Source organism: Rhinoraja longicauda, chromosome 17 (genome assembly GCF_053455715.1).
Source record: "Rhinoraja longicauda isolate Sanriku21f chromosome 17, sRhiLon1.1, whole genome shotgun sequence".
NCBI lineage: Eukaryota > Metazoa > Chordata > Chondrichthyes > Rajiformes > Arhynchobatidae > Rhinoraja > Rhinoraja longicauda.
Window position 1 is genome coordinate 24,530,809 of NC_135969.1, and position 26,841 is coordinate 24,557,649.

Here is a 26,841-nt window from a genome sequence, read left to right on the forward strand (position 1 = left end):
TTCATTTCACTGCACATCTTGTATGTGTATGTGACAAATAAACTTGACTTGACTTGAGAAATAACCTAACCAAAACGTTAAAAATATCGGTGGCTGACAGGGTGGTTGAAGAATGGATGATTCCCCTGACTGAGGAATCTGGAATCAAGGATTACAGTTGCAGAATAAGATTTGTTAAATAGCATTGACTTGAGGAGAGATTTCTTCAGGCAGAGGGCGGTCAATCTTCGAGTTTTGAGCCCAAAGGGCAGTGGAAGACCAGTCATCGTTAATTCAAAACAGATCAATAAACTTCTGGATATTGAGGGAATCAAATGATATGGGAATAGTGCAATAAAAATTGCATTAGGATGGAAGGTCAGACATGATCATGATGAATGGCAGAGCAAACACAAAGGTCCAGATGGCCAGCTCCTGCATCTAATTTTAATGTTCTGACGTTCCAATGAAAAATGGAAAGGAACTTAATTTTTCACAGCTCAATATTGACAAGAACGAAGGTCATTGTGATTAATGACAATTTGTATTTACACGGCATCTTTAATGAAGTGAAACATCAAGGTATTATATTGCATTATCAGAAAAAGCTAACATGGGGCCAAAAGATGAAACAATAGACTACATGTGCAAATGTTCTATTTGAAATAGGTTTTAAAGAGAAGCTTGAGGACACAGAGGTGGAGTGATTTAGGCAGAGAATTCCAGAGAGCAGTCTAAATGGCTGAAAAGCTGTCTGCCACTGGTGAAACCATGGAAGCCAGCTTGTATCCGTGGCTATCATTCAAGAAACAGATTTGAAGACTGCAGTTTACAGAAGTAGGGAGGCATAAACACTCAATTTTAAATTCAATGTGTTGATAGGCTGGGAATTACTTAAGCATTCAACGTATCAATATCGGGTGAATAAAACTTGCTTTGTTGGGATATGTACAGCAGAGTTTTGAATGAGGTGAATTTTGTTTAGTTTAGAGATACAGCATGGAAACAGGCCTTTCACCCACCAAGTCCACATCGACCATCAAACTTACTGAAGGTGTTATAAAACTACATAAGATTTCCTGGACTCTTTCTCATCTATTCCATGAGACATAATTTCAAAGACTTCCAATAGGTTAGATGTGATTGAAAATTTAAAGAGAACTGTGTGCGTTGGAAATGCTGGAAAACAAATAAAATCAAAAGTACAAAACCTCAACAGGGTCAGCATCTGAAGTGTCTTCTATTTTAAGTTTTCTTTCCATAATCTAGCTCACCTGAGTGTTTCCAGCACTGTTTTTATTTCCTGAAATTATGCAGACTGTTCAACTCTACCATTCTTTATTAAATGTTCTATAAGGAGTGAGAAGGTCTAATTGGCAGGACCGGAGGCTAAACAGCATTTATTTTAATGTGAAAAGCGTGACCGGTAAGAAGCTCGGTTTACAGCTGTAGCAGAAACATGGTTGAAGAAGGTGCATGATTAACAGTTCAGTCGGCTTTGATGCTACAAATGTGATGGAGGTGCAGGTAAAACAAGAGGGGAGTAGCCATTTTAAACAAAATTTAGATGGCCTTACTAGAGAGGGGGCAATACTTGACCACTTATTGAGAATGAGACTGAACTAGTGACTGGAGTGCGAATGGTGGAGTATAATGGGGCCAGTGACCGTATCTCTTTAAAATAATTATGGGGAATGTTAAACTCTTAAATTGGGGCAATTTTTATGGCATTAGACTAGAATTTACAAAGATTGATTGGGAGTGGCTTTTATAGATAAAGAGATGCCCATCAAGTGGAAAGCTTTTAAAAGTAAGTTAGTAAGTTAGCCAATTGGATACAATATTTGGCTTGGTGGTAGGAGTCAGTGGATGGTAGTGGAGAGTGTTTTTTCTGATTGGAGACCTGTGACCAGTGGCGTGCTACACGGGTTGGTGCTGGGTACTCTCCTGTGATGCAAGTCATTGGTAAGACTGAAGTTGCAATATTGTGCAGTGTTGGTCATCCAGCTGTATGTGGTAAAACTAAAGGGTACAGAAATGGTTCACAAGTTACCTTGCCTTGAATTATAAGGAGAAACTGGGTAGGCTGGAGTTGTTTTCCCTTGAGTGAAAGAGACTGAGAGGTGACTTTATAGAGTCAAGAGGAGCATAGATAAGGTGAATAGTCAGTCTTGTTACCAGGGTAGGGGAATTTAAAACTCGAAGACTTAGGTTTAAGGTGAGAGAGGAAAGGTTTAAAGGGTTCCTGAGGAGCAAGTTTTTCCAGAGGGTTGTTGGTACATGGAAGGTGCTTCGGAGGAGATTGTTGATGAAGATACAATGTTATAGGATAGGAAAGATGTAGATGGATATGAGCCATAAACTGGCAAATCAGACTAGCTCTAGTTGGCATGGACGAGTTGGGCCAAAGCACATTTTCTGTGCTGTAATTAAATTCTTCATTTGAGATTCCAGCCTTTTCCTTATTATTGATGTTGGGCTAACAGGTGGGTAATTCACTCTATCCATTTTCTTTCTGAAATACTGGAGTCACATTTGCAATCGCTCACACTGCAAGAGCCATTCACCACCCGAGACTGCGAACTCCACCTTCAGAATTCCACAGCCTTGGAAGTTTTGCCTTTGTCTCAGGCCTGTGTTCCAACATTGCAATTTATAATGCCCTCACTTATAAACTGTTGCAATTCTCATCTCAGAATCGGAAGGTCATGGATTCAAAACCCCCTCCAGATTCTTGAGCACAAAAATTCAGGTTTTATTCATTCTGGCAGAGTGAATGGATTCATCCTGATGGCCATGTTTAATCTTGTTTTTGTGTATATTCTGATAGAATGTACATATTCAAATTTTAAAAAACAAGTTCACAATGGAGCCCTGCATTTTCCAGGTGTTTTAGAGCATTGCTTAACCTGCCTTACCAAACAAAAAATAAAAACTAATTGTTAATCCTGCCGGTCCTGAACTAAAAGAGGTCTGTAGAAGGTAGTGACGGGAGGGCCAGAAGTGCTGCTGTCAGCAGGTTGGTTGGTTACTGGCAATATTCCTAGCAGACGTTAAATACTTTATTAGCTGGCTTCTTTGCATAGTCCTTGTGGAATTAAACTAGACCTAAATGCTATGAAAAGTGGGTCATTCCTCCCTTGTCCCCTTGTACACAAAGGACCATTTGTAAAAGATGCGAAGCCGGCTGCCAGAACCACATTTGGTTCCTGTGATCCAGCACGATTTTGTATTTTGTGGCCTAACTATGCAGACCTGGTGCTGTGTTTTTCTCCTGATTTGCAAAATTCATATTTTCTTTTTCAATTGAGATAACTCGGTGAATGACCAATTTTACATCCTCTTTCAAATGCATCCCAAATTAAAGGGGTGGAAGTCCTGCAGGAGGCTGTAAGGAGTGAAATATGTTTGTCGTGTCTTGATCTTGCTCCTAGCAAGAACAAGCCTGCAGCATGAAACTACCTGAACATGTCACTCTGTCAATCTCGCACTGAGGCCATAGTGTATTTGTTACGGGAAATTAAATAAAACCAAGCCGATGCAATTGAGCCTGGGATAAACAACTTTTCTTTGCATCCTTTGTTTACCTGGTCTGCAAATTAATACTGGGAAACAGTTCAACTTGATGAACAGCAGGAAGTAAATAAAAGATGAAATTGAATACTTATTATTCCTTTCACAAAAAATTTGTTGATAAAAAGGAATCTTGCATTTATACCACGGGGTGGCACCGTCAGCAATAGCAGCCTCGCCAACGGTCTGTCTGTCTTTGTCTTTTTTGCTATTTTTAGTGTGTTTTTAAAAGTTTGTGTTAATGTTCTCTGGTTTGTTTTATGTGAGAGGTGAGGGGGTCGGGGGAAACTTTTTTTCAATCTCTTACCAGGTCAGAGATGTGATTGTTTTCCCTATCGTAACTCCGGCCTAACCCACTCTGTGGCCTAACATCATGGAGCTGGCGGCTTTGCTCGAGACTGACTTTGAGCCAACACCGCGGGGCCGTGGGCTTGTCATCGGAGCCTGCGGTCCCTTTTCTGGGATCGGCGCCCCAACTGCAGCCTGCGGATTCCAACGTTGTGGAGTTCGCAGTCTCGGGTGGAGGCTGATGTCTGAAAGCTCAAGTCGCAGAAGGTTCGACCAGCCCCTACCTGGGGTCCGATCGCCGGGCGCGGGGGAGCTCGACTGCTGGCTAAGGGAGCCATGATCGTCCCGTCAACGGAAGGCTCGAGGCCCCCGACCGCGGGAAAACAAAGAAGGGAAGAGATTGAACTTTTTTTCCGCCTTCCATCACAGTGAGGAATGTGGAGGAGTCGCTGTGGTGGATGTTCATGTTAAAATGTATTTTGTGTGTCTTGGTGCTTTTTATTGGTATCACTATGACAAATTCCTCGTATGTTGCAAAACATTAGCTAATAAAGTATGAATATGATTTATGAAGTGCCTGTCGTTGCCACGGATCCCAAAATTAGTCAAGTCAATTTGAGTTTATCATATGTACAAGTATGGTGAGGTACAGGTGGAATGGAAAAACTTGCAGTGGAATCACAGGCACATATTCATGGACAATGCACAAAAACATAATTTATACATAAATTAATCATTCTACAAGACTATAAAAAGAAAAAAAGTGTTTAAAAAGATGACTTTCATGCAAAACACAATTAGAAAATTTAGTCCATGGTAGAGTAAGAGATCTGTCATGTTCCATTGTTGAGGTAAGATTAGCAGTTGTGCAGGTTAGTTCAAGAATCTGATGGTACGAGGAAAGTAGGTGTGCCTGAATCTGGTGGTGTGGGACTTCAGGCTTATGTACCCATCTGCCCAATGGTAGAAGAGAGAAGAGGGCATGGCCTATATGTGGGTTATGGTGGGGGTTACTTGATGGTTGTTACTGCCTTGAGGTATCACCTAGTGTAGATGTTTTTGATGGTGGGCTGTGCCCATGATGAACTAGGCTGAGTCCACCACTCTCTGCAGCCTCTTGTATTCCTGTGCATTGCAATTGCTGAACCAGGAGGATGGTTGTGGAATTGTTACTAGTGTTCAGGGATTTGAGAGAGTCCATCTTTTGTAAGCAATTGTTCTATTAGAAAACTTAAGCACCTATCAACTTGTGAGCTTGATTTTCTTTGAGTTGAGTTTAAAATGAGACCACTGGTTGCTCCTGGTATCTGGGCATCCAGTGTAAATCATGATAGAGCGCTTAGCCCTATAATTTCATTTGTTTTGGGGGTAACTTTGCCAAAGTTACCATTACCAATAACAATCTGAGGGCAATCAGATTTTAGGGGCTAGCGAAGAAGGAGATTAAGGATAATATATTCATATTGGTGAAAGATGGAGTGTTTTCTTATGAAACCTTTTGGTTTGGCTGTTAGGAATTTGTGGGCTGGGAAATTTGAAAAGATCTGTTTTATGCAGTTGTTCTTGAGATGAAATCCTAAGGTATGTCCATGAAATCATTTAAGTTCTGTAAATTAGTTTGAGTATGGGTTTAAATGCTATGGGGACAAAGAGGAGGAACAGAAAATCATTCAGAATCTTGAGGATCAGCACCTCAAGTTTGCGCGCATAGCAGCCTTTTAGACATTGTTGAATCCTCAGCTTTAGGTAACTTGAATCTTTTTGCCTGTCGTCATGTTACCTGTCTTTTTCATATTCCATTTGTATTATTTAGCCTGCTAAGCATAGCCCCCAGCATACATTAGTTATTTTACATTTAGTTACCAAATGTTAGTCATGTATAGACATGTACAGGAAATGTAGTATAATTACTGTCATAATAGTATTCTTCATTTTCGACCATGAAAAACAGACGTTGGTTACACGTCAGAGGATTGCATGCAGCTAGAGAGTGGAAACCTGAGTGCCACCAGTTTAGGGAGTGAAGACCTTAAAGACCCAGGCGCAAGGTGTTACATCAATTAAAATGGAAACTGCACAAGAGGCCAGAAGTGAAAGAATATTTTTGAAGGTTGTTTGACTGGAGGATTTAGAGGTGCCATCGTGGAGGGATTTGAAAGATAGTTTCATTTTGTGGCCAAATACAATTCTCCACTGTAGTAATCTTAAATTTCCTTAATTTATTCAACTGCACTCTTGAATATAGTTCAATAGATACGAGTCGAATTTCCCAGACAGTAGGTTCTCCTCCTGTTCCAAATGTTACAAGGTCTATATGCTTCCAAACGTGGTTCTCCTCCATATGATACATCCACCTCTGGTGTGTTCCAGCATCTTCCACTAGTGGTCTACTTTTTCTTTTCTCTGCTGTATGCAATGCCTATTTAGCTTTGCCTGCTCTTTTCCTGCCATTTCTTTAAGAGAAGTTCAAAGATGTCCCTTGCGACTGTTTTTGTTCACATGCTCCTCTTCAGCCCTCGCCTTCATTGTTGTCCACGCTCACCATACAGACAGAGTCCACCACTTCAAAGAGCAGTATATCAGACACACTTGCTGTCCAACTTTTTTTGTCAAGGATACTGGTGAGTCTGACTGGAGGTTATCTTTAATGCTAGAAACCTTAGCCCCTGTATTTTAGATTATTCACACAGCACTTGCTGCCTCAGTGAATAGCTATTCCCCCAGCTCTGGCAATGTGTCAAAAATGGAATTTCGTGCTTCTGAACTTTGGTTTCTACTTCTCTCCCATGGGTTTCCTGAATGGTTATTTGATGCAAGAGCACAAGCCGCTCAGTGCTGGAGAACTGTGTTCAATCCTCAACTTGGGCGCTATTTGTATGGAGTTTACTTGTTCTCCATGACATTGTTTCCACCAGATGCTCAGATTTTCTCCCATGGGCATGTGGATTGGAAAGTTAATGGCCATTGTAAGTTGTCCCTGATATGTAGGGGGGATGTTGGGAATGTGGGAAGAATAAGAATGAAATATAGAATTGACATAAATGGGTAGTTGATGGTCGACATGGACTCAATGGGCTGAAGGGCTTGTTTTGATGATGTATGAATCTGGCTCTAACACCATAACAAAATAACTAATAGTCTAGATATACCAAAGCACATTACAGCAAATTAAGTACTTTTGAAGTGTGAACAGTTGTTGGAAACCTGACAGCAATTTGCACACACCAGGATTACTACTGACGCTCCCTGACTTGCGTAAGGATTACGTCCCGCGGACCATCTCGCAAGTCAGATGTTATGCAAGTCGGAAACGGAAATGCTACTGCACACTTGTAAATTTACTATTTGACGCGGAGACCACTTGGGAGCTCCAGCATGGAGTCCGCGTGGGAGCTCCAGCGCGATTAGCCGACTGGTTTGCGGGAATGACCGCAAGCAAGGTAGCATACTGCGACCTACCTAGACTGCTACCTACCTACCTACCATATTGCTACCTAACATACTGCTACCTACTGCATACTGCTACCTAGACCGCAATTTGGAAATACAGCGGTGGGCTTAAAGTATTGCTCACACTTAGTCAACTTACTTAAAATCGCACCTGTTACGTAAGTCGGGGAGTGCCTGTATTGTGATGTGACCAGATAGTCCTTTATTGATTGAGCAATAAATATTATAATAATTTGATGAATTCCTCTTTTTGAAATAGTGCAATTAAATCTTTTATGGTCACCTCTGAGGATAGACTTTTACTCTGTTTACCCTATCTTCTAAAAAATCTTAGTTTTCAACAGTACAGGTGCTCCTCAACTTGCGATGGGGTTACGTTCCGGGAAACCCATTGTAAACCGAAAATATCGTAAGTCAAAATGCATCTAATACACCTGATCACGTGGCTGGAAGCGAGCTGTGGCGAGCTGCAGGTCGCTGCCGTTTGCACCATCGCAAAGTCGAGATATTGTAAGTCGAAGCATCGTAAGTCGGGGCACATCTGTACTGATTTTCCTAAGTATTCTGCTGAAGTGCAAGTCTTGTCTGTAACTTTTGGCTCTCAGCCATAGCTGATTCGTAATGATATTCTATATATTTGCAGTAAGTAATATTGGGAAAGGAAAATAATAATTATAATCTTAATACCAAGTTGTTTTGCATCCAGTTGTTTTTGTTTTATCGTCTGGCTGACTGCAGGATTCAAATGATCTTTGAAATTTCAAAATTAAATACTCTTCTATAAAGATTGTGTTTACATAACTCCAGGCTAAACTCAAAAGAAACTCCAAATTACATAAACAACAAAGACATGATTATTTCATTTACTGAATATGGCTTCAACCTCCTTTTGAAACTAGAGGGAGAAACAAGGAGCACAAAAGGACACAAAGTACTGGTGTAACTCAGCACATCAAGCAGCATCTCTGGAGGAGATTGAAAGGGTGATGTTTCAAGTCGGGACCCTTCTTCAGACTTCATTTACCAAGTCCATGCCGATCATTGATCACACGTTCGCAGTGATTCTGTGTCCCAGTTTCTCATCCTTTCCTTTGACACAGCGGGCAATTTAGAGCCTAATGAACTTGCAAACGTGCACATCTTTGGTATGTAGGAGGAAAGCGGAGCACCCAGAGGAAACCTGTGACTTTTTAAACATGGTATTGCTGCAGAATGGAAGGTGCCATCACGAAGCACAAACCAGATGAGTGTGCTTTATTCCTGTCAGTGATCATGAAATGCAGTTGAGTGGTGATTCCCATTGAGCCAGATGCATTATCCTAGGATTCAGCAAGACTAAGGAGAATATTTGCAAGGTTGTGCCTAATTAATAGGCTTTGCTGCGTTCCAGTGAATTTGGCGGAAGAAAATAGGTCCGCATTCTAAACACGATAGATAGTTTAGCTCTGGCAGCCACAAACCAATTAGTTCCGAGTAAGTAATGGACCCTATAATGGGCAGAAAAGCAGGAAAATCTTTATAGTAGTAATTTCTAAAAAAAAGTACAATATTGATTTAGAGAATATGACTGACCAACAAATCTGCTACATTCTTTTCTGTATGTTACTGACTATGGAATGGATTTATGATGTACAGTTTATATTTGTGTTTTTGGCAAGGTTAAACAAAATAAATATATGGAAAGTAAAATGGACAGCAACATGACTCAAAACTCGCCTTATTTACAGATCCTGTAACATCTGAGCTGTCAATCAGAGAACCAAAAAGAAAACAGCTGGTTTTGAGTTGCAGGTAGATTCTGCTTCGAGTGTACAGTATATTTTTATGCAGCTTGGGTTATGTGAAGACTGCACAGTGCATCTCTATGGGTATGCTGCATTTGTGGAAGGGTCATCTTTCTGATGTTCTCTTGGGTGGCATTTCAAAAGAGTGGAGGAGTATTCTACAGGGTCCTGGTCTATACATGTTCTTTTCTTCATTTTTCTCTCTACCTCCACTGAAAGAAAAAAAAAATCCTATATCATCTCTCAATGAAACCTAAAAGAAATAAAGAAGTTTTAATTTTGTAAATTGTAGCAGTAAATAGTACAAAGGTGACGGAGGTACTTGTACTTCTAAACTCTCTCTCTAAAATCTGCATTGAGAATGTGAAGAACCGTTGCATGTACATTGTTAAACTGAGGGAGGGGTGGAAAGGATGGAACATTGACCTGTGGCAACAGGATTTGTCCTCGATTTTATGCAGCAACTTTATGTCACAAAATGTCCAATTGCACTAAAGCTAAGCAATTTATCACGATCTTGATGTGTCAGTGAAAGAGATGCTATATAAAATTTTAGGCATCAAACTGTTTATTAAAGAAAAAAATCATATTCCAAGTTGCTCGAATCAAATGTGTAAGGGGCAGGCAGCAGAGTAGGTGAGAATGAGGGGCAGATATTGCTCTTGATGTGACAATTGAACTTTGGGTTTGTTACAATGCGTGAGGTAGGGCATCCGAGGGCTTCAGTCTAGGCACCTGGGATATGAGAAGAATGGGTTTTAAGGTGATAGAATATCAGAATATTGACTTTGGGAGTAGAGGTATTCGGGAGACATCTAGGAGATGAACTTTGGTAGGGGTGTTGGACCTGAGGGATGGGTGTGAATGGTAGAGCAAAATAATGTTGGGTTGATGTATTCTGTTGCAAGTACAGCCGGTCTGAACATGATACATCATCTGTGAAAATTATATTTAAAATAACAGTATTTATTGCCTACTGAACAAAAGCAATATGGCTGTTTTATGATGTTTTGTGGCACAATAATGATACATACCAAATTGGAGACAGGGAAGAAATGAATCGGGCTGCCTTTGATGGGAAACACTGAGAAAATAATAATTGTTCTTATTTCTGTCGGGTGAGATCAAAGTCTTGTACTGCAGATAAACTGATATCTCTTCTTTTTTTTTAGGTGACAGAGTCTGGGAAGGATACTCTGCCCTCCTGGCTGCATTGGGATCCTGCAAGTCATTCTCTACAAGGGCTCCCGCTGGACACGGATAGAGGTGTGCACTACATCTTGGCCGTTGCCATGGAACCAGCTGCAAATGGAAGCTTAGTGCCTTTTGCTGAAGACGTTTTCTCTGTCGAGGTGCTGCCAGATGACACATTGGAAAGTACACCCCTTGGTGTGTCGTCACAACTGGTCAATGAGGTCACACCGCTGGTCTGCGCACACGAGGAGCCACTTACCATTCTGACAGTGATCCTGGATGCTGACCTAACTAAGATGACAGCCAAGCAACGCATCGGATTGTTGGACAGAATGCGCAAATTTGCTGAGGTGGGTCTCAATCAAATGAAGCTTGTTCCGGTGGTCAACAATCGCTTGTTTGACATGTCTGCCTTCATGGCAGGTCCTGGGAATGCCAAGAAGGTTGTGGAGAATGGTGCTTTGCTCTCCTGGAAGATTGGGTGTTTCTTAAACCAGAACAATGTCCCGAACATCAGCAACGTTGAGGTCCCTGCCAAGGAGGGTACCATGTCAGCACAGCTTGGCTATCCTGTTGTGGGTTGGCATATTGCCAACAAGAAACTGCAGGTGACCAAGAGAGTGCGAAGGCAGATAAATCCCACACCAACCCCCATCATTGTGGCCCTGCCACCGACAACTGCTGTGAAGGAACCTCCTACCCGCATAGTCCCAACACCCACCTCTCCAGTTATTGCTCCCACGACGGAAAGAGTGGCACCGCCCATCAGGAAACCATTGATCAGCAGGCCCATTAAAACGGTCAGACCAAAGGATACGATAACCCACACACCCACGCTTGGCCCAGTGCAGCCAACAAGAGCACTGGAAAAATCAAGCACGACTGTGCCCGGTCAGATCGAGCCGACTGGAACGAGACCAGGTTACGTGGAGCCCACAGCTGTGCCATTCCCACGTGGGACCAAAAGGCCACGGGTCACCACTTTGAAGCCCCAGATTACAACTCCAACCACCATGACCACAAGCACTAAGAAAATGAAGATGCGGACCAAGCCACCACGTGTGACTCGCATACCACCCATCACCGGGCTTCAAACTACCACACCACCTACCAGGCGCACCACCAGCCTTGTCCATGCCACCAGGCCTGGCCGGGTGACAATTCCTGGCAACCGACCACCAAAACGCATGAATCACATTGACCGTGTGGACTCGTGGGTGGGCACCTACTTTGAGGTCAAGATCCCATCTGATACCTTCTACGACTATGAAGATGGCACCACTGATCAGCTCCAGCTGACCCTCAAGCTCAAGGAACAACAACCGCTGCGTGAGAACTCATGGGTGAAGTTCAACAGCACCAGCCAGCTGTTGTATGGATTGCCGGAAGCTGACCACAAAGGCAAGCACGAGTACTTCATGCATGCTGCAGACAAGGGTGGCCTTACTGCGGTGGACGCCTTCGAGGTCCACGTGCACAACCGCCCTCATGATGGCAAGTCGAGCGCCAAATTTGCTGTTCGTTTCCACGGAGACCACCAGAAGGTGACCAACGATGTGAACAAGAAAATCCAACTCATCAAGAAGCTGGTCTCTGCCTTCAATGACCGCAATAGCAGCACAGTGACTTTGCACGGCATCTCCAAGGGCTCCATTGTGGTTGAGTGGAGCAACAACACTCTGCCACTTGACCCCTGTCCAGAGGAGCAGATCCGCTCGCTCAGCAGCCTCATCGCGGATGACGGCGGCAAACCTATTCCAGAGTTCGTGAATACCATGGAGCCAGAGTTCTCGCCCATCAATGTCTCAATAACCGGGACGGGGAGCTGCAAGAACATCCAGTTTGTGCCGGTGGTTCAGCTAAGGGAGGTTCCCGTCGTCCCATCCGTCGCTGTGGTTGAAGGCGAGGCGCCATCCAGGACCAGCAATGATGATGTGTACCTGCACACAGTCATCCCAGCTGTGGTGGTGGCTGCCATCCTCCTCATCGCTGGGATCATCGCCATGATCTGTTATCGCAAGAAGCGGAAAGGGAAACTCACCATTGAGGACCAAGCCACCTTCATCAAGAAGGGCGTCCCCATTATTTTTGCAGACGAACTTGATGACTCCAAACCCCCTCCTTCATCGAGTGTCCCACTCATCCTCCAGGAGGAGAAGCCCCCTCTCCCTCCCCCCGAGTATCCCAGCCAGTCTGGCCATGAGGCTATCCCTCTCGGCCAGGATCTGATTGGCGAATACACACCTCTGAGAGAAGAGGATCCCAATGCACCTCCTTACCAGCCCCCACCGCCCTTCACAGCACCAATGGAAGGAAAAGGCTGCCGTCCAAAGAACATGACCCCTTACAGATCCCCACCTCCCTACGTCCCACCCTAATAGTTGGAGGACCTTGGGTTCCAGATTCCCCCTTCTTCCCCTATCCCCTATCCCCCATCCCAATCTTCCCTACTCCTCCCCTCCCCCACCTGTCTTGACCCACTTCACCACCACTCAGTGCTGTCTGTAGGAATGGAAGCCTGCTGCAATTTTTAATTTTTTGGAGCACTGGGTTTGTTAGTTCGGAAGCAAAGTATTGTTGGAGTTTCACTGCAGCTCCTAACACTGAGCACCTCCCCCATTTCGTGGGATGATCTCCACCAATGAGCATTGTTTCCTTGATCTCTTACATACGTTGTAACTGCAGGCTTCGGAACATTTGTTTTAAAATGCTAAAGAGACCACGGTCAGCACTGGGGGACGTTTGATACGGTTTGCCTTTAACACTAATTGTACTGTTTTCTATTCACACGTGTCTAGCAACGGAAGTATAACAAAATGATAGCCTAATGTAAATGTCAGAGACTGTACTGAAATCGGTTTGTTTTACATTTAATCCACTGTACCTAAACTTATACTTCTAGTTCGGCCATGGTTAATTGTTTTAAGATACAACTTTACTCTGCTCTGGCTTTTGGGACACCTTGTCAACTTCAGTTCTGCTTGTCAATCATTTCTTGCTGCAAGACCTTCGTTTACAGTTCTCCAATTCCTTCCTTTATTGTCACCTGTTCCTCAGTGCATCTGGTGTTGGATGCAAAACCGCCCAGCACCCTGCACGACAGCACTGCCCATCTTTTGCGCTGTATGCTCAGATTTGGTGTGCCCTTCACCTCCTGCCTCCTCTCTGCCTTGCATGCTGTCTATCTCCCCAAGTTCTCCATTCATTTCTCGCCTGCACTGCATTTCATGCTCTGTTGTGCTCTCTCCCTCTCCAGTCTGTACAGTTAGTATAAAGTTGCTCATTTGTCGAGTCCTGCTACTCCTCTCTCAGCTGCTTGTCTGCAGACAGACAGGGGTCTTATGATAGATTATATTCTAGTCAGCCGGAAATGATTAAAATAAAAAATTCAATCTAATTTTTTTACTAAATTTTTGATACAGCCTCAATCCTTTTATTAAAAGCATACTGCGATTTGTAAACGCTTGGCTTCTTAGGAATTATTAAAATGAAATTGGTTTTGATTTTTTTCTTCTTGCTCTCTATCTATCTTCTCTTTTCATAGATCACCATATAAATTTTAATTTAGAAGGTTTTTTAAAAAGAAATTACTGCTTTTATTTTTAAAGATGATTATTCTCACAGGATATCATATAGGTGTGATGCCTGCCACATTTTACTGGACTGAACTACAAGGAGATGGTATTTGAAACTTGGACACAAAAAAACCCATTGTAATAATTGTGTGCTGCGCTAGCTTGGGTGGTCCATCTTTAGGACTGGCTTAATGCGCACACCATGGGATCTTGAAGCCATAATAGAACATGGTGCGCATGCCCCTATGTGAGTGCTTGAAACTGCATTGGCCAGGAGAGATCTGATTCATCCATCGTCATGATGATTGGTGGGCAAAATCAAAACAGAATAATGCATTGTTAGCAATTTTACTTTTTACAGTTATTAGTGAACATTTTATTTATGCCACTAGGCACTGTATGTTGGAAGTCTTGTATTAAAATGTGTTTTCACCAAACTGATTACATTTCTGTTTCTTGCAAGGAAGGATTGAGCGATGAGGGACTCTATTGCCTTCATGTCCAGACCAATGGGACTTAACACTTAAGTTAGAGTGGCCATCAAAGTGTTAATCTATGAGGACAGGCCAGAACTTGCAACTGAGTATTTTTAGCAAATGGAAAGCAGTCCTTTGAAACCCCACAGAAGGCAGAAATCCTAAATTATACAATACAACCCAGTTAAAAATAAACTTGGTTATTTTTACAGCAAATGCAAAGGGTAAAATGCAATGTAAAAGTCATACGTAATGTCAGTACCAATCATTTGAAGCAATATGACTCCGCCAGTGATTAATGGGGGAATTACCCAGTCATCTTTATTACGGCAGAGTACAGCAGTATAACAATATGCAGTCCTGTGAAACTAGATAATCCCACGAAAAAATAGTCCCTTAAGTCAGGCCACATCTCATTGTCCTGTATGTCATTAAGCTTAGTTGTTCATCCACTTTGCATCTATCCCTTCTTAAATTACTTGCACCTCAAACATTTCATTAATGCTAAGCATACTGATTGGCATGCATTTTGCTAATTTAGATAAAAATAATTAGTATCTCATATTTGTTTGTCATTGCTTGTAGAAGACTTAGCAACTAATCCATCCTGAATTTTTTGGTTATAATTGGGTTTGGAATATTTATCAGATATAAAAATAACTAGCAATGTTATTGTTTCTCAAATTTTAAAAATGTTTTACACTTAACCTTTTCAAAGTTCCATTTGTTCTCCTGTCCTTTATAATTAACATGAACATTTTCCTTGTTTCAACTTTGCTCTTTTTCATCCATAATGCATCTTTGCAGTCTATGTATTTGTGTGTTATGTTGCATCCTGCTATTCTCGTCATTGTTCTTTACACCCCCTTATTCTTTACACCATCTCAATTTTTGCTTCGGTATCCAGAGATACCCACAAGTTACTCCAGCACTTTGTTTTCCCCACAGATTTTTTTTGTTCCTTAACATTTACAAAATAGACTGATCCACCTTAGTTGAAGTAGATGATCTCACACTCCCAATGTTAAATGATCTGCCACAATTTTTTTCCCCTTAATCAACGCCCCTTTCCATATTTTAGTTTGCACTGTGAGGCTTAGTTTTAGTCTTGTCAGCAAAACTGAGCCTTTCCCAACCCATTGGCTTTTAGCAGAGAGAAGTACGTTTCCTAATATATTCTGCTCTTTAAATAGCTTCAGGTCTACCTCCAAAACTCTAAATCATCGTGCCAAATCAAGTAAAAACAACCTAAGTTTTAAAATGGAGATTGAATAACTTCTGTGCATCCTGATCCAAATGTTCCACGTCCTCTACTCTGATTCACTGGAGCACTGCAGTTGGTCTCGCCTCCGCGTGCAATGAAATAGAAGCTGGATTAATCTATAAATAAAAACTGGCATGCGCTTTTAATCCAAAAGCAATAAACATACCCGCAATGTTCTGGATGTTTTAAGATCTCTTTTATCTTAAATCTAGTTCTGGGGCCCTACGTATATGACTGTGGAATGTTGTGCTGCTTGGGCGAGGTTACTATGGGAGCTGTGACATCGCTCATGGAATTGCTGCACAGTACCAATGAAGTCATCCGTGGTTATTCCTGGGAGCTTTGCTGGTGTCAAAATCAGATATCCATAGTTGGAAAAAAATAGGCAAAAGCAAGCCCAGTTACTAACAACTAGAGGATTCCTTGGTTATCTGATTTCCTTGCCTATATCTATGAATTTTGCCCTCTACACAAGGATAGGCACTTTGCTGGCGGTGATGTGAGATTGTAGAGTTAGTTGCCTGCTTTGGAAGAGGGTGATGCAGAGCCAGAAGTCATGGTCCGTGTGAAAAGCAACCTGGAAGCCAAGCTGGTTTCCCCCCAAAAATGAAGCTAACTCCAGCCTATTTGAAAGAGCCAAAATAAGAAACTGAATTGGGGTGCATTGGGAGCCACTGGTGTAGCAATGGGGGTGATTGGGACATAGCTGGTGAGAGCTGCATGCACTGCTGGTAGGAATGATGGGGGCTGGGGCCTACTGCTGTGAAGAATGGGCAACAATCGAGAGAATGGGGGGGGGCGCCTGTACCTGGAGAGAGTGGAGTACAGGCTTTCCTCATTTATCCCATTTCTGATTACTCTCACTATTTCCCCATCTGTTAGCTCCTGGTTCCCATATTTGCAGGTGCCTTTTCCCCAATCTCACTTATTCATCCTGCTGTACCTTGCCATTCCCCTAATCTACCCGCTCTTGGTGCCCTCAGCAAAACTCCCACTTGCTGATGCCCACCACTAGTTTCTCCATTTATTTGGGCTGTCCTATTTCCTGTTGCCTACCCCAAAATTCCTCCCATTACCTGATAGTCTACATTCATTTCCTGGTCATTCGTGCCCTTCCCAAATTCCTCAATCCTCAGTGATCTTTCCCCAATCCTCTTGTGTAGTGATGCATTACTGTACCTGATTTTATTCACTTCCTGCCCCTGCCCCCTTGTGAATCCCACTATTTCCCCCATCTGTTGGTACTCTTCACTAATCCCTAATTTGCTGGTGCTCTATCCTAATCAACTATTTATTTGTCCATTTATTAGCACCTTCCAATGTTTACTGGTGTTGCCCCGTTTGCCCATTGCTTGATGCCCTCTCTAAATGTCCCTTTTATTTGTTCCCCGGGATAATTATTCCATTAACTACTGACCTCTCTGTCAAATTTATTGATATCCTAAAATAATCTTGTTGACTCCTGCAATCCCACATTTGCCCATTTTCTGTTGCCTGCCAACAAAGTTATTCTGCCCTAATTGAATTTGCCCTTCCCCATTCATCCACTTCTTTCCACAACAATTTGCCCTCCCCAACTCTCTTGTTCATTTGCCTTAATTTTTTATCTCTCTTTATGCCCCCAATGTCTATTTCCCTTCTCAAATCCACCAATCTCTTGGTGCCTTCCTTATTTTGCCCATTAGTGCTCTCCCCTAATTATCACATTTACTGGTTCCGCCCTATTCATTGCTGGCTGCCATTAATCTGTACCTTGCTTGGTATCTGCCCCTATTATAGAAAATAGGTATATCAATTGGCACAGGTACCAAGCGAGGAACTGATTTATTTGTACCCCTTTCATGTAACCCTCATTGAATATATGTGCCTGATGTAATTCCTCCACTGATTCATGCCAGCCTTAATTTTGCATTTGTTCTCCACATTGCCATAAGACGTCTCTCAATCCCCTAAATGATCTTTAGATTTAGTTTAAAGAGGTCTGGCATGGAAGCAACCCCATCTGACCACAGACGCCATGCTGGACATCGTTCGCCTCATTCATACTAATTCTGTTATTCCACTTTTGCATCAACTCCTTACACACTTGAGGTAATTTACAAAGGCTAATTAATCTTCATAACTACACATCTTTGGGATGTGGGAGGAAACTGGACCAGCCAGAGCAAACCCACACTGTCACAGGAAGAATGTGCAAACTACACAGGGACAACACCCGAGGTCAGGATTGAACCTGTCTCTGATACTGTGAGGCAGCGTCTTTACCAGCTGTGCCACTGTGCTGCCCTACCACGTTCTGAGACATTTCTTTTTATACAACCAGGGTTAATATATGGAATGTGTTACCAGTCAACATCTGGAACGTTGCCAATTTGAAATATTGTGATCCAAACTGATTTTTTTGTGTTTCCTTTCATGTGCCCGTCAGTGAATCTTTGTGCCTGATGTAATTCCTGCATTGATTTTTGACAGTCTTAATTCTACAATCTTTCTCCACATTGCCATATTTCTCTCAATCCTTTAATTTATTGATCTTTAGATTTAAGTTAGAGAGATATAGCATGGAAACAGGCCCTTTGGCCTACTGAGGCCATGTTGACCATTTTTTGCTCCTTCATACAAATTCTGTTATCCCACTTTCGCATCCACTCCCTGCACTCTTAGGATAATTTAGAGGCCAATTAACCTACGTACGTCTTTGGAATATGGAAGGAAACTGGAGCACCCAGAACAAATGTACGCCGTTACAGGAAGAACTTGCAAACTCCACATCTCGAGCCCCTGACATCGGGACTTAAGTCGGGTTTCTGGTGCCGAGGTTCAGCGATTTTTACAAGCTGCAACACTGGGCCGCTCGACGTGTTCTGAGAGACATTTCTTCTAATACAACCAGGGTTAAGGTTTGGAATGTGTGACCAGTAAGAATCCAATTCCAAACAGCTAATCCAATGATCTGTGTTCTTGAAGAGACAAATTTGCTGGGTTTTGGGGGAAAATCTGGGATCTGGGGCCAAATTAGGTCTGTTTATTATTGTCACTAAACTGAGGTACAGTGAGAAACCTTAATGGAAGGCTTAATGGAACAACTTTAATATTCATCACGAGCCCCAACACCACCACCTAAATTTCATACTGCTCTTATTAGTATTCTCCTCACAGACCTCTATGTTCTTCTCCTTGGTGAATACAGATGCAAAGTACTTGTTTAGACCTTGCCTATATCCTCTGAGTCCAAATACAACCTTCCTCTTTTATCTTTGAGTATTCCAACCTTCTCCCTGGTTACCCTCTTGTTTTTAATGTAGGTATAAGAAGCATTTTTTACCTCTGCCACTTTCCTACTGTAATCTTCCATGGACAAAAAGGAATGAACATTCTACCCCTAATAATATCACTTGCTCACTGAAAGTGCGGATGTGTTTGCTGTTCAAAACCCAGTTGAATAAGAGAGGTGCTTGAGAACAGACCTCGCTCTCCATCCGACTCATGATGATTCATACAATCCGCTTCCACCTTCTTTTCAGGGAGGCTTCCCAATCACGACAACGGTGGGTGTGAAGTGAAAGACTTCTCATTTCACTCTACCTTTTCCCAAATGAATTTAAACTCGTGGCTTCTGGTTCTTGACTTTATTGCCAATGAGAATAGGTTTTCTGAATCAAAATCTCTCATCCTGAAAACGTCTGGTCAAGAAGTAGGTATGGGACAGGTATAGACAGCTGGGATCAAGTGTATCTCTGGATGAGTTATGGAAACCAAGGAGCATGCATAAAAGGAAATGAGGGCAAAATGAGAACAGGAGATAGCTTTGGCAAATAATTTTAAGGATAATTCAAGAGATTTTTTCAGTGCATTAAAGGAAAAAGGGTAACTAGAGATGGAATGACAACCCCCCCCCCCGACCCCCCCAGGAATCAAAATGGTCAACTCTGTCACAGGAGGTGGGCATCAATGAGTATATCTCCTCTGATTTTACTGTGGAGAAAGACATGAGGCCCAGAGAATGCAAGTGGCTTGTGGGCAGTCAGTAATGTGCGTGAAGGTAGACAAAACTTCCGAGCCTGATCAGATATATCCATGGACATTGGGAAGCTAGGAAATTGCAGGTGCTTGGCTGATATTTATGAGTCATCAATAAATACAGGTGAGGTGCCGGATGACTGGAGGGTGGCAAATGATGCGCCTCTATTAAAAAGGGCTGCAGGTAACAGCCTGGGAACCACAGGCTGCTGAGTCTAATATCTGTTACTAGAGCGTATTCTGAGGGGTAAGATATACATGCATTTCATGGACAGATGTTGATTAGGGATAGTCAATGTGGTTATGTACATAGAAGTTTATCTCAAGTTTTTTGAAGATTGACCAAAATGGTTGATGAAGGCAGAGCTGTAAACGTATATAAGCATTTCAGCAAGGCATTTGACAAGGTAGGGTGTTCTGGAAGGTTAGATTGTATGGGATCCAAGGAGATCAACCAACTGGATAGAAAATTGGCTTCATGGAAGGAAGTAGAGCGTAATGGTGGAAGGTTGTTTTTCGGGCTGACTAGTGGTGTGCCTCAGGGTTTGATGCTGGGCCTGTGGTAGTTTGTCATCTATATCAATGGCTTGGATGAAAACTTACAAGCCATGATTATCTAGTTTGCAGATGACACTAAAGTGGATGGTGTAAATAGCCAAGATGGTTGTCAAAATTTTCCACGCTCTAAGAATATAGTTCTTAATTTTCCAAGAACATGATCAATTTTTTCAACATTCGGACAGAGACGGAAACATGGGGAGATGTGGCAGCAGGGGATAAGAAACAATTTGTGTTTTGAGGACATGCTTGCATTTTTCACAGCCAGCCTTGTGTTTGCCTGTTTCTGATTTGGCTTTTGCCCAGCATTGCTGGTTAATTTCTTGCTAATTGACTGCAATAGGAGATATGGAAAGGCTTTCCACGGGCTTCAGTACCTCATGACCATGATTGGGCAGACCTTTTAGACGAAGGAATTAAATGTAACATCTCCAAGTTTGCGGATGACACAAAGCTGGGTTGCAGTGTGAGCTGAGAGGAGGATGCTATGAGACTGCAGGGTGATTTGGATAGGTTGAGTGATGGGGGGGATGCATGGCAGATGCAGTATAATGTGGATAAATGTGAGGTTATCCACTTTGGTGGCTAGAACAAGAAGGCTGATTATTATCTGAATGGTGTCGGATTAGGAAAAAGGGATGTACAACGAGACCTGGGTGTGCTTGTACATCGGTCATTGAAAGTAAGCATGCAAGTACAGCAGGCAGTGAAGAAAGCAAATGGCATGTTGGCCTTCATAGTGAGAGGATTTGAGTATAGGAGCAAGGGGGTCTTACTGCAGTTGTACAGGGCCTTGGTGAGACCACATTTGGAGTAATGTGTGTTTTGGTCTCCTACTTTGAGTAAGGGCATTCTTGCTATTGAGGGAGTGCAGCGTAGGTTCACCAGGTTAATTCCCGGGATGGCAGGACAGTCATATGATGAAAGAATGGATTGACTGGGCTTCTATTTACTGGAATTTAGGATGAGAGGGGATCTTATAGAAACATAAAATTCTTAAGGGATTGGACAGGCCAGATGCAGGAAAAATGTTCCTAATGTTGGGGGAATCCAGAATCAAGGGTCACAATTTAAGAATAAGGGGTAGGCCATTTAGGACTGAGATGAAAAACTTTTCCACCCAGTGAGTTGTGAATCTGGAATTCTCTTCCACAGAAGGCAGGGGAGGCCAATTCACTGGATATATTCAAGAGAGAGTTAGATATAGCTCTTAGGGCTAACGGAATCAAGCGATATGGGGAGAAAGCAGGAACGGGGTACTGATTGTGAATGATCGGCCATGACCATATTGAATTGCGGTGCTGGCTCGAAGGGTTGAATGGCCTACTCCTGCAGCTATTTTCTATGTTTCTATGTTTTCCTGGGACTAGCTTACATGCCTTTGGCTTCCTAATTGCTTACATTGAACTTGTATTTTGTAATGTTGTTAGTTCATTTGGTTTGATTCCATCCAAAACAGAATTCAACTTTATGTTCCAGATGAACACCTTCTGCCTGATAGGCAGCAACCAACAGCCTTGCATTTAATTTAAAGTTCCTCAAACTTTGCGTAAATTCGTTCTGTATATTGTCTCAAATAATAATAATACACCCTAATCAAGGATACTAAAGGCAAAATCTGCAGTTTCATTTATTATGTCTTTTGGCATATTGACATTGATTCTTACATTCTTAAAGCTGCAGAATCTCTTGCTATATCAATCACTTTTACACATTTCCAATGGCTAGTGTAAGCCATTCAAAGCCACTAAGTCTGAAGAAGGGTCAAAACATCACCTATTCCTTTTTTCCAGAGATGCTGCCCGCTGAGTTACTCCGGCATTTTGTGTCTATCTTTGGTGTAAACCAGCATCTGCAGTTCCTTCCTACCCAAATGGCTGTTTGTTTAAAATGCAAAACTAAGCATCTGCTGTGGTTCTGCTTAAGAGAACATGAATTACTGTCTTTCATGTTGTAGGAAAATTATCCTCGGAATTAAATCAGAGAAATTGAATTATTGGTATTGGTTTATTATTATCACATGTACCAAGATACAGTGAACAACTTTGTTTGAATGCTATCCTGTCAAACCATATTATATATGAGGACAATCAAACCATACACACAAACAACAGGTAGTGCAAAGAGAAAAATAACTAGTGCACATAATATAGTGTTACAAAATTGTAGTGTTAGGGCTGCAGAGAAAAAGATGATACAAATAAAACACAAGGTCTGCAATGAGGTAGATTGGAACTACAGCCTCAGATTATGAAACGTCCATTCAGTAGTCTAGTAACAGTGGAGAAGATGTGCCTGAATCTAATGTTACGTGTTTTCAAGCTTTTGTATCTTCTCTTCGACAGGAGAGAATAGGAAACAATCGGGATGTGAGTGTCCTTGATTATGTTGGCTGCTTTCCCAAGGCAGTGTGGTGTAGATGGGGATTATGGATTTTCAATTATTATTTTAAAAGTTTTGTGGAAAGAAAGTTGTGAAAAGGTAGAGCCTGCAACACAAAAGATTACATTTTTGTTAGGTTTATAAAGTCATCTGTAATTTGAATAAAGTAATATAAATTTTAAAACCTTTTCAGAATGGTAATGGTCGGTCTCCAGAAGACAATCTATCATTTGTTGAAGCCTGTGATTTTTCTCTGTCCCCAGTGAAATAGGGGTTATTGTTGATGTCAAAGGGTATCCCAGGTTATGCGTCAAAGGGTATCCCAGGCCATCCTTTCATGGGCTGTTACAGTGAGATCCATGTAGTGCTAGTGCATGCTGCCCCAAGGATGTTAATCCATTTTGGAGGGTAATTTACCGAAATCCTTTGACATGCTTCAAGGTTGGATTACCATTCCTGATAACTGTGTGTGATGTTAAATATGTAAAGTTATAATTATAAGCAATCCCATTAATGTTTGTAATTCAGTACCAATTTCCCCATTAAATGGGATTCCTAATCACTATCAACATACATATCCCACACAATCACCTCGCTCAATAATATTGGATCCTCTGCCAAGGCAGTCTTGAAACAGAATGGTTATGCCACCATCCCTAATGACAAATTTTCATGCATTTTATCCTCAAGCCTTGAACAGTTTATATTTGGCAACTTTTGATTTTTAGATCATATCCATTAAATAGTGATTCTAAACTTTCTTTAAAAACAATCAAGTTTCTAAAACTACGATATTTTGTTAAAAACAAGCTGATTAAACATAGTAGCAACCCAAATGTTCTAAAATTGTCATTCAAATTAAACATCAATGAAAGAGAAATGTTTTAAAACTTTATTTTTAAAGATTATGATCTTGCATCTGGACTCAGCTTAGAACAATCAAAGGTTCATGTAGCTACAATCTAATTTCAATCTTATCCTGAAATACAACAGAATGGAGATAAAACAAAAGGAGAAATGCCACATACTTTAAACAACAAATTGCATAATGTTCTTTTTCAAATATCTTTTAAAATGATACAAAAGGAGGAATTGAAAGCAACTCCACCAAAATGAAAGCTTTAAATATGTACACAAGGAAGAAAGAGGATAACATTTCACACAGATTGAATGCTGTTAAAGTGATACTGCTGGTCCGTGGGATTTCACACAATCCAAACAATCCTGACCCAGATCACACCACAGTAACATACCCTCCCCATTGTTCAACCCAAACCTTGGCAGTCTTACCAACCTTAGTACTTCTGAAGATGGGTTCCAACCCAAAACGTCACCTGTTCCTTTTCTCCAAAGATGCTGCCTGACCCGTAGAGTTGCTCCTGCACTTTGTGTCTATCTTCGCTATAAGCCAGCATCTGCAGTTCCTTCTTAAACACTTAACAGTCTCCAAACCAAACACAGCAGCCACACATCTCACTCCAAAATTCACCTCGCTGCATGGACTGACAATTGATGGCACACCAGCCACAGCCCTAACTGCTCACAACATTGAGGTTTGGTTACCTTGGCTCGGGAGTGTATTCTCCCTAGGTTGAACGATTACTTGATTACTTACACTCCCGTTGATGTTTGTTGGAAATAAAATTGAGGAAAGTGTTAGGGCAAAGGTGCAGCCTTTTTTTAAGATGGTCTGTACTGATATTTGCTCTTTGGCACCCAAAAGTTTGGGCTGTGGCTGGTGTGCCATCAAGAAGCAATCATTCCAAATGGCATATCCCTTCTTATAAGATTGGTGCTAAATCTAGACTCCTTTACTAGGTTAAACATTCTCCCTTTGTTTGCCCTGTTGAACCCGTTTGTAATTTGTATGCCTTAATGAGGTCCAATCTTAATCTTGTATTCTGGAAAGGTAGCAGAACTCGTTCACTCATCTCTCCTTGTATGGCAGACCTGCCATTTTGCACTCTTTTTGCACAATTGGGTTTTTTTCTTTAAGTGAAGAGACCAAAACTGCACACAATCCTCCTTGTGTGGGCCCTGAGTATTCTAGTAAGATATCGCTTGTCTTGTATATAAATCCTCTTGCATCGAAGGCCAATGTGCAGGGTGCCTTCTTACTAGTTTGCTGCACCTGTACATTGGTTTTCAGTGTGTACCACATCCAGGGCCCTTTCAGCATCGATGTTTCTTAGTCTCTCATCATTTAAAACATATTCAACATTTCTATTTGGTTCAATTGAAACTATCAATATTATGTTAGTTTCATTCATTAACATTAAGGAAATTAATCTAAAAGTAACAGGACTACTTTTTGAATATTGGGAAAAGCTGTTTTATAATTAGTTGCAAAAATATGTCAGTGTTTTTCCACACATTCTGCTTTAGGAAAAGAAATGGGATCCATTGTCCATTGGATCCTTTTGAGCCAGATGTTCTGATATTCCAAGATTATCATTGCCTGAGATTGTAAATCCATTCAAAAGCAATGTAAAGAAGATACTGGGAATGTAATGAAGAACCTCTTTTCACCACCCATTCATATTTGTTGATTCATTATTTTGTATGACTGATATGATGCCGCTTGAGGTGGCTATGTATAAAGGCCTCCGATATCGGGTTTCAGATGCTGTGTGTTTACTGGAATAGATACGTAGATATAAATATGAACAAAATTAAATATTGCATTCTACAACTTTGCATGTATTTCACTGGTTATATTTTAAGATTTAATGATAGTCGTTCATCTTTCAAGATGTAAAAATCGGAACTGGATTTCAGTCATTAATGCTCCAGCAACACTGTACAAAATACAGCTTCTCCGTTCAATCGATCAGCCTTGTATTCAGAGCATCAAAAAGTAGCCATTTCCATAGAGCAAAGAACTAAAAGCAAATGAAATGCTAAGATGTTAAAGTAACCCCAAGAGAATGGTGTTATTTTCTAGTGGCACATTGTTGCTGTGGTCATTTTACTGGGGACTGAAGCCTAATTCAATTCAGTAGATGTTTTAAAAGCACTGGAAGTAAAAGGTCATGCATGGTCTGAGGCACTGTGCAGGAGGGAAGGTGAAGCCTTAAAGTTCTGAGCAAGAAGGAACTGGGACTATTTTATTCAAAGTTTGGTTCATTCACGAGGTTGTGAAGAAAGGTGCTTTAGATAAGTTAGCAGGAGTGTGGATTACGAGTATGTAGCAGGAGAAGCATGCAGAAGAAGGGTCCCAACCAAAAAACATTGCCTGTCCATTCTCTTTACAGATGCTGCCTGATCCGCTGAGTTCTCCAGCAGTTGTTTTGCTCAAGAATATAGGATCATGGAGGATTAAGTATACTAGGGAAGAGATATTGAGCAAGTCAAAGATAAGTTTGAAGTGAATGTGTGAAAATGAAGTCACAGATGTGTGGGAATGTTACCGAATGATTGTGTGATAACTGAAATAAAGCTCAAAGAAAGGGAGTTTTGGGCACAAATTATTTTTAAGACTTAACAGACTTTAGGCATGGATGAAACTGCAGATGTTACCTGGAGCTAAAAGCACATTGCCTCCAATGATGCTGCTTGGCCCTGAACTCCTCCAGCAATTAGTTTTATGACATTTTCCTGAAGGGCCTGTCCCACTTAGGCGATTTTAAGGCGACTGCCGGCGACAAGGCTTTCACTGACAGTTCGCCGGGGTGTCGCGGGCATGATCGTGAGGAGTCTTCAAAAAATCGTAGTGGATCTCGGCACATCGCTAAGAAATTTCTCGGCGACAGCTGCTTGTCGCCAAGTATCGTTGCTTATTGCGGGCGCTGTCGCATGCTGTCCCCAGGTTTGCTAGGTTGTCTTAGATGCATTTAGAAGCACGTAATATTAAATTAAGTAAAGTCATTTGAAGATACCATAAAATACTTGTGTTTAACCAATTTATTTACCGTCAGGACATTTGACAGGTAGATTGGAGGCGACAATTTGACGGTCAGGTAAGCGTGGGAATTTTCACGATGTTTATGGCCATCAGCGATTACATTTAAAGTAGGCTCCCAACCCAGATATGCAACCCGGAAACCAGATATGCATCTCCCGTACATTTTCAAAGAATGCCCACACTCCACACAAAAATCCATTTAAACACTTTTAAAATTAAATTTCTTAATACTGCTATTAGTAAACTGGAAGTCAATCCCGTATATGCCTTGTTACCGTGAAGCTTGGTTTTCAAGTAACCCGGACAAGATGTTATATTTCAAAATTCTCCTGTAATTACCGACTTGTCAGTGATTTCAGTGAAAATTAGGACGCCAGAGAAGCATTGACAGTGT

General features: G+C 41.7%; 1 protein-coding gene across 3 annotated transcripts in view; it reads left to right on the forward strand.

Annotated features, from left to right (window-relative positions):
* dag1 (dystroglycan 1) overlaps positions 1-14,319 on the forward strand; it is a 109,689-nt gene extending 95,370 nt beyond the window's left edge. For 2 of the 3 annotated variants that reach the window (XM_078414370.1, XM_078414372.1), the window contains exon 3: positions 10,247-14,318. In XM_078414370.1, the coding sequence (XP_078270496.1) occupies positions 10,247-12,646 (2,400 nt within the window). In that variant the 3' untranslated portion in view covers positions 12,647-14,318. Of the gene's footprint in view, positions 1-10,246 lie in introns of all 3 variants that reach the window. The other variant, XM_078414373.1, reaches the window with a different exon arrangement.
* Positions 14,320-26,841: the final 12,522 nt, after the last annotated feature.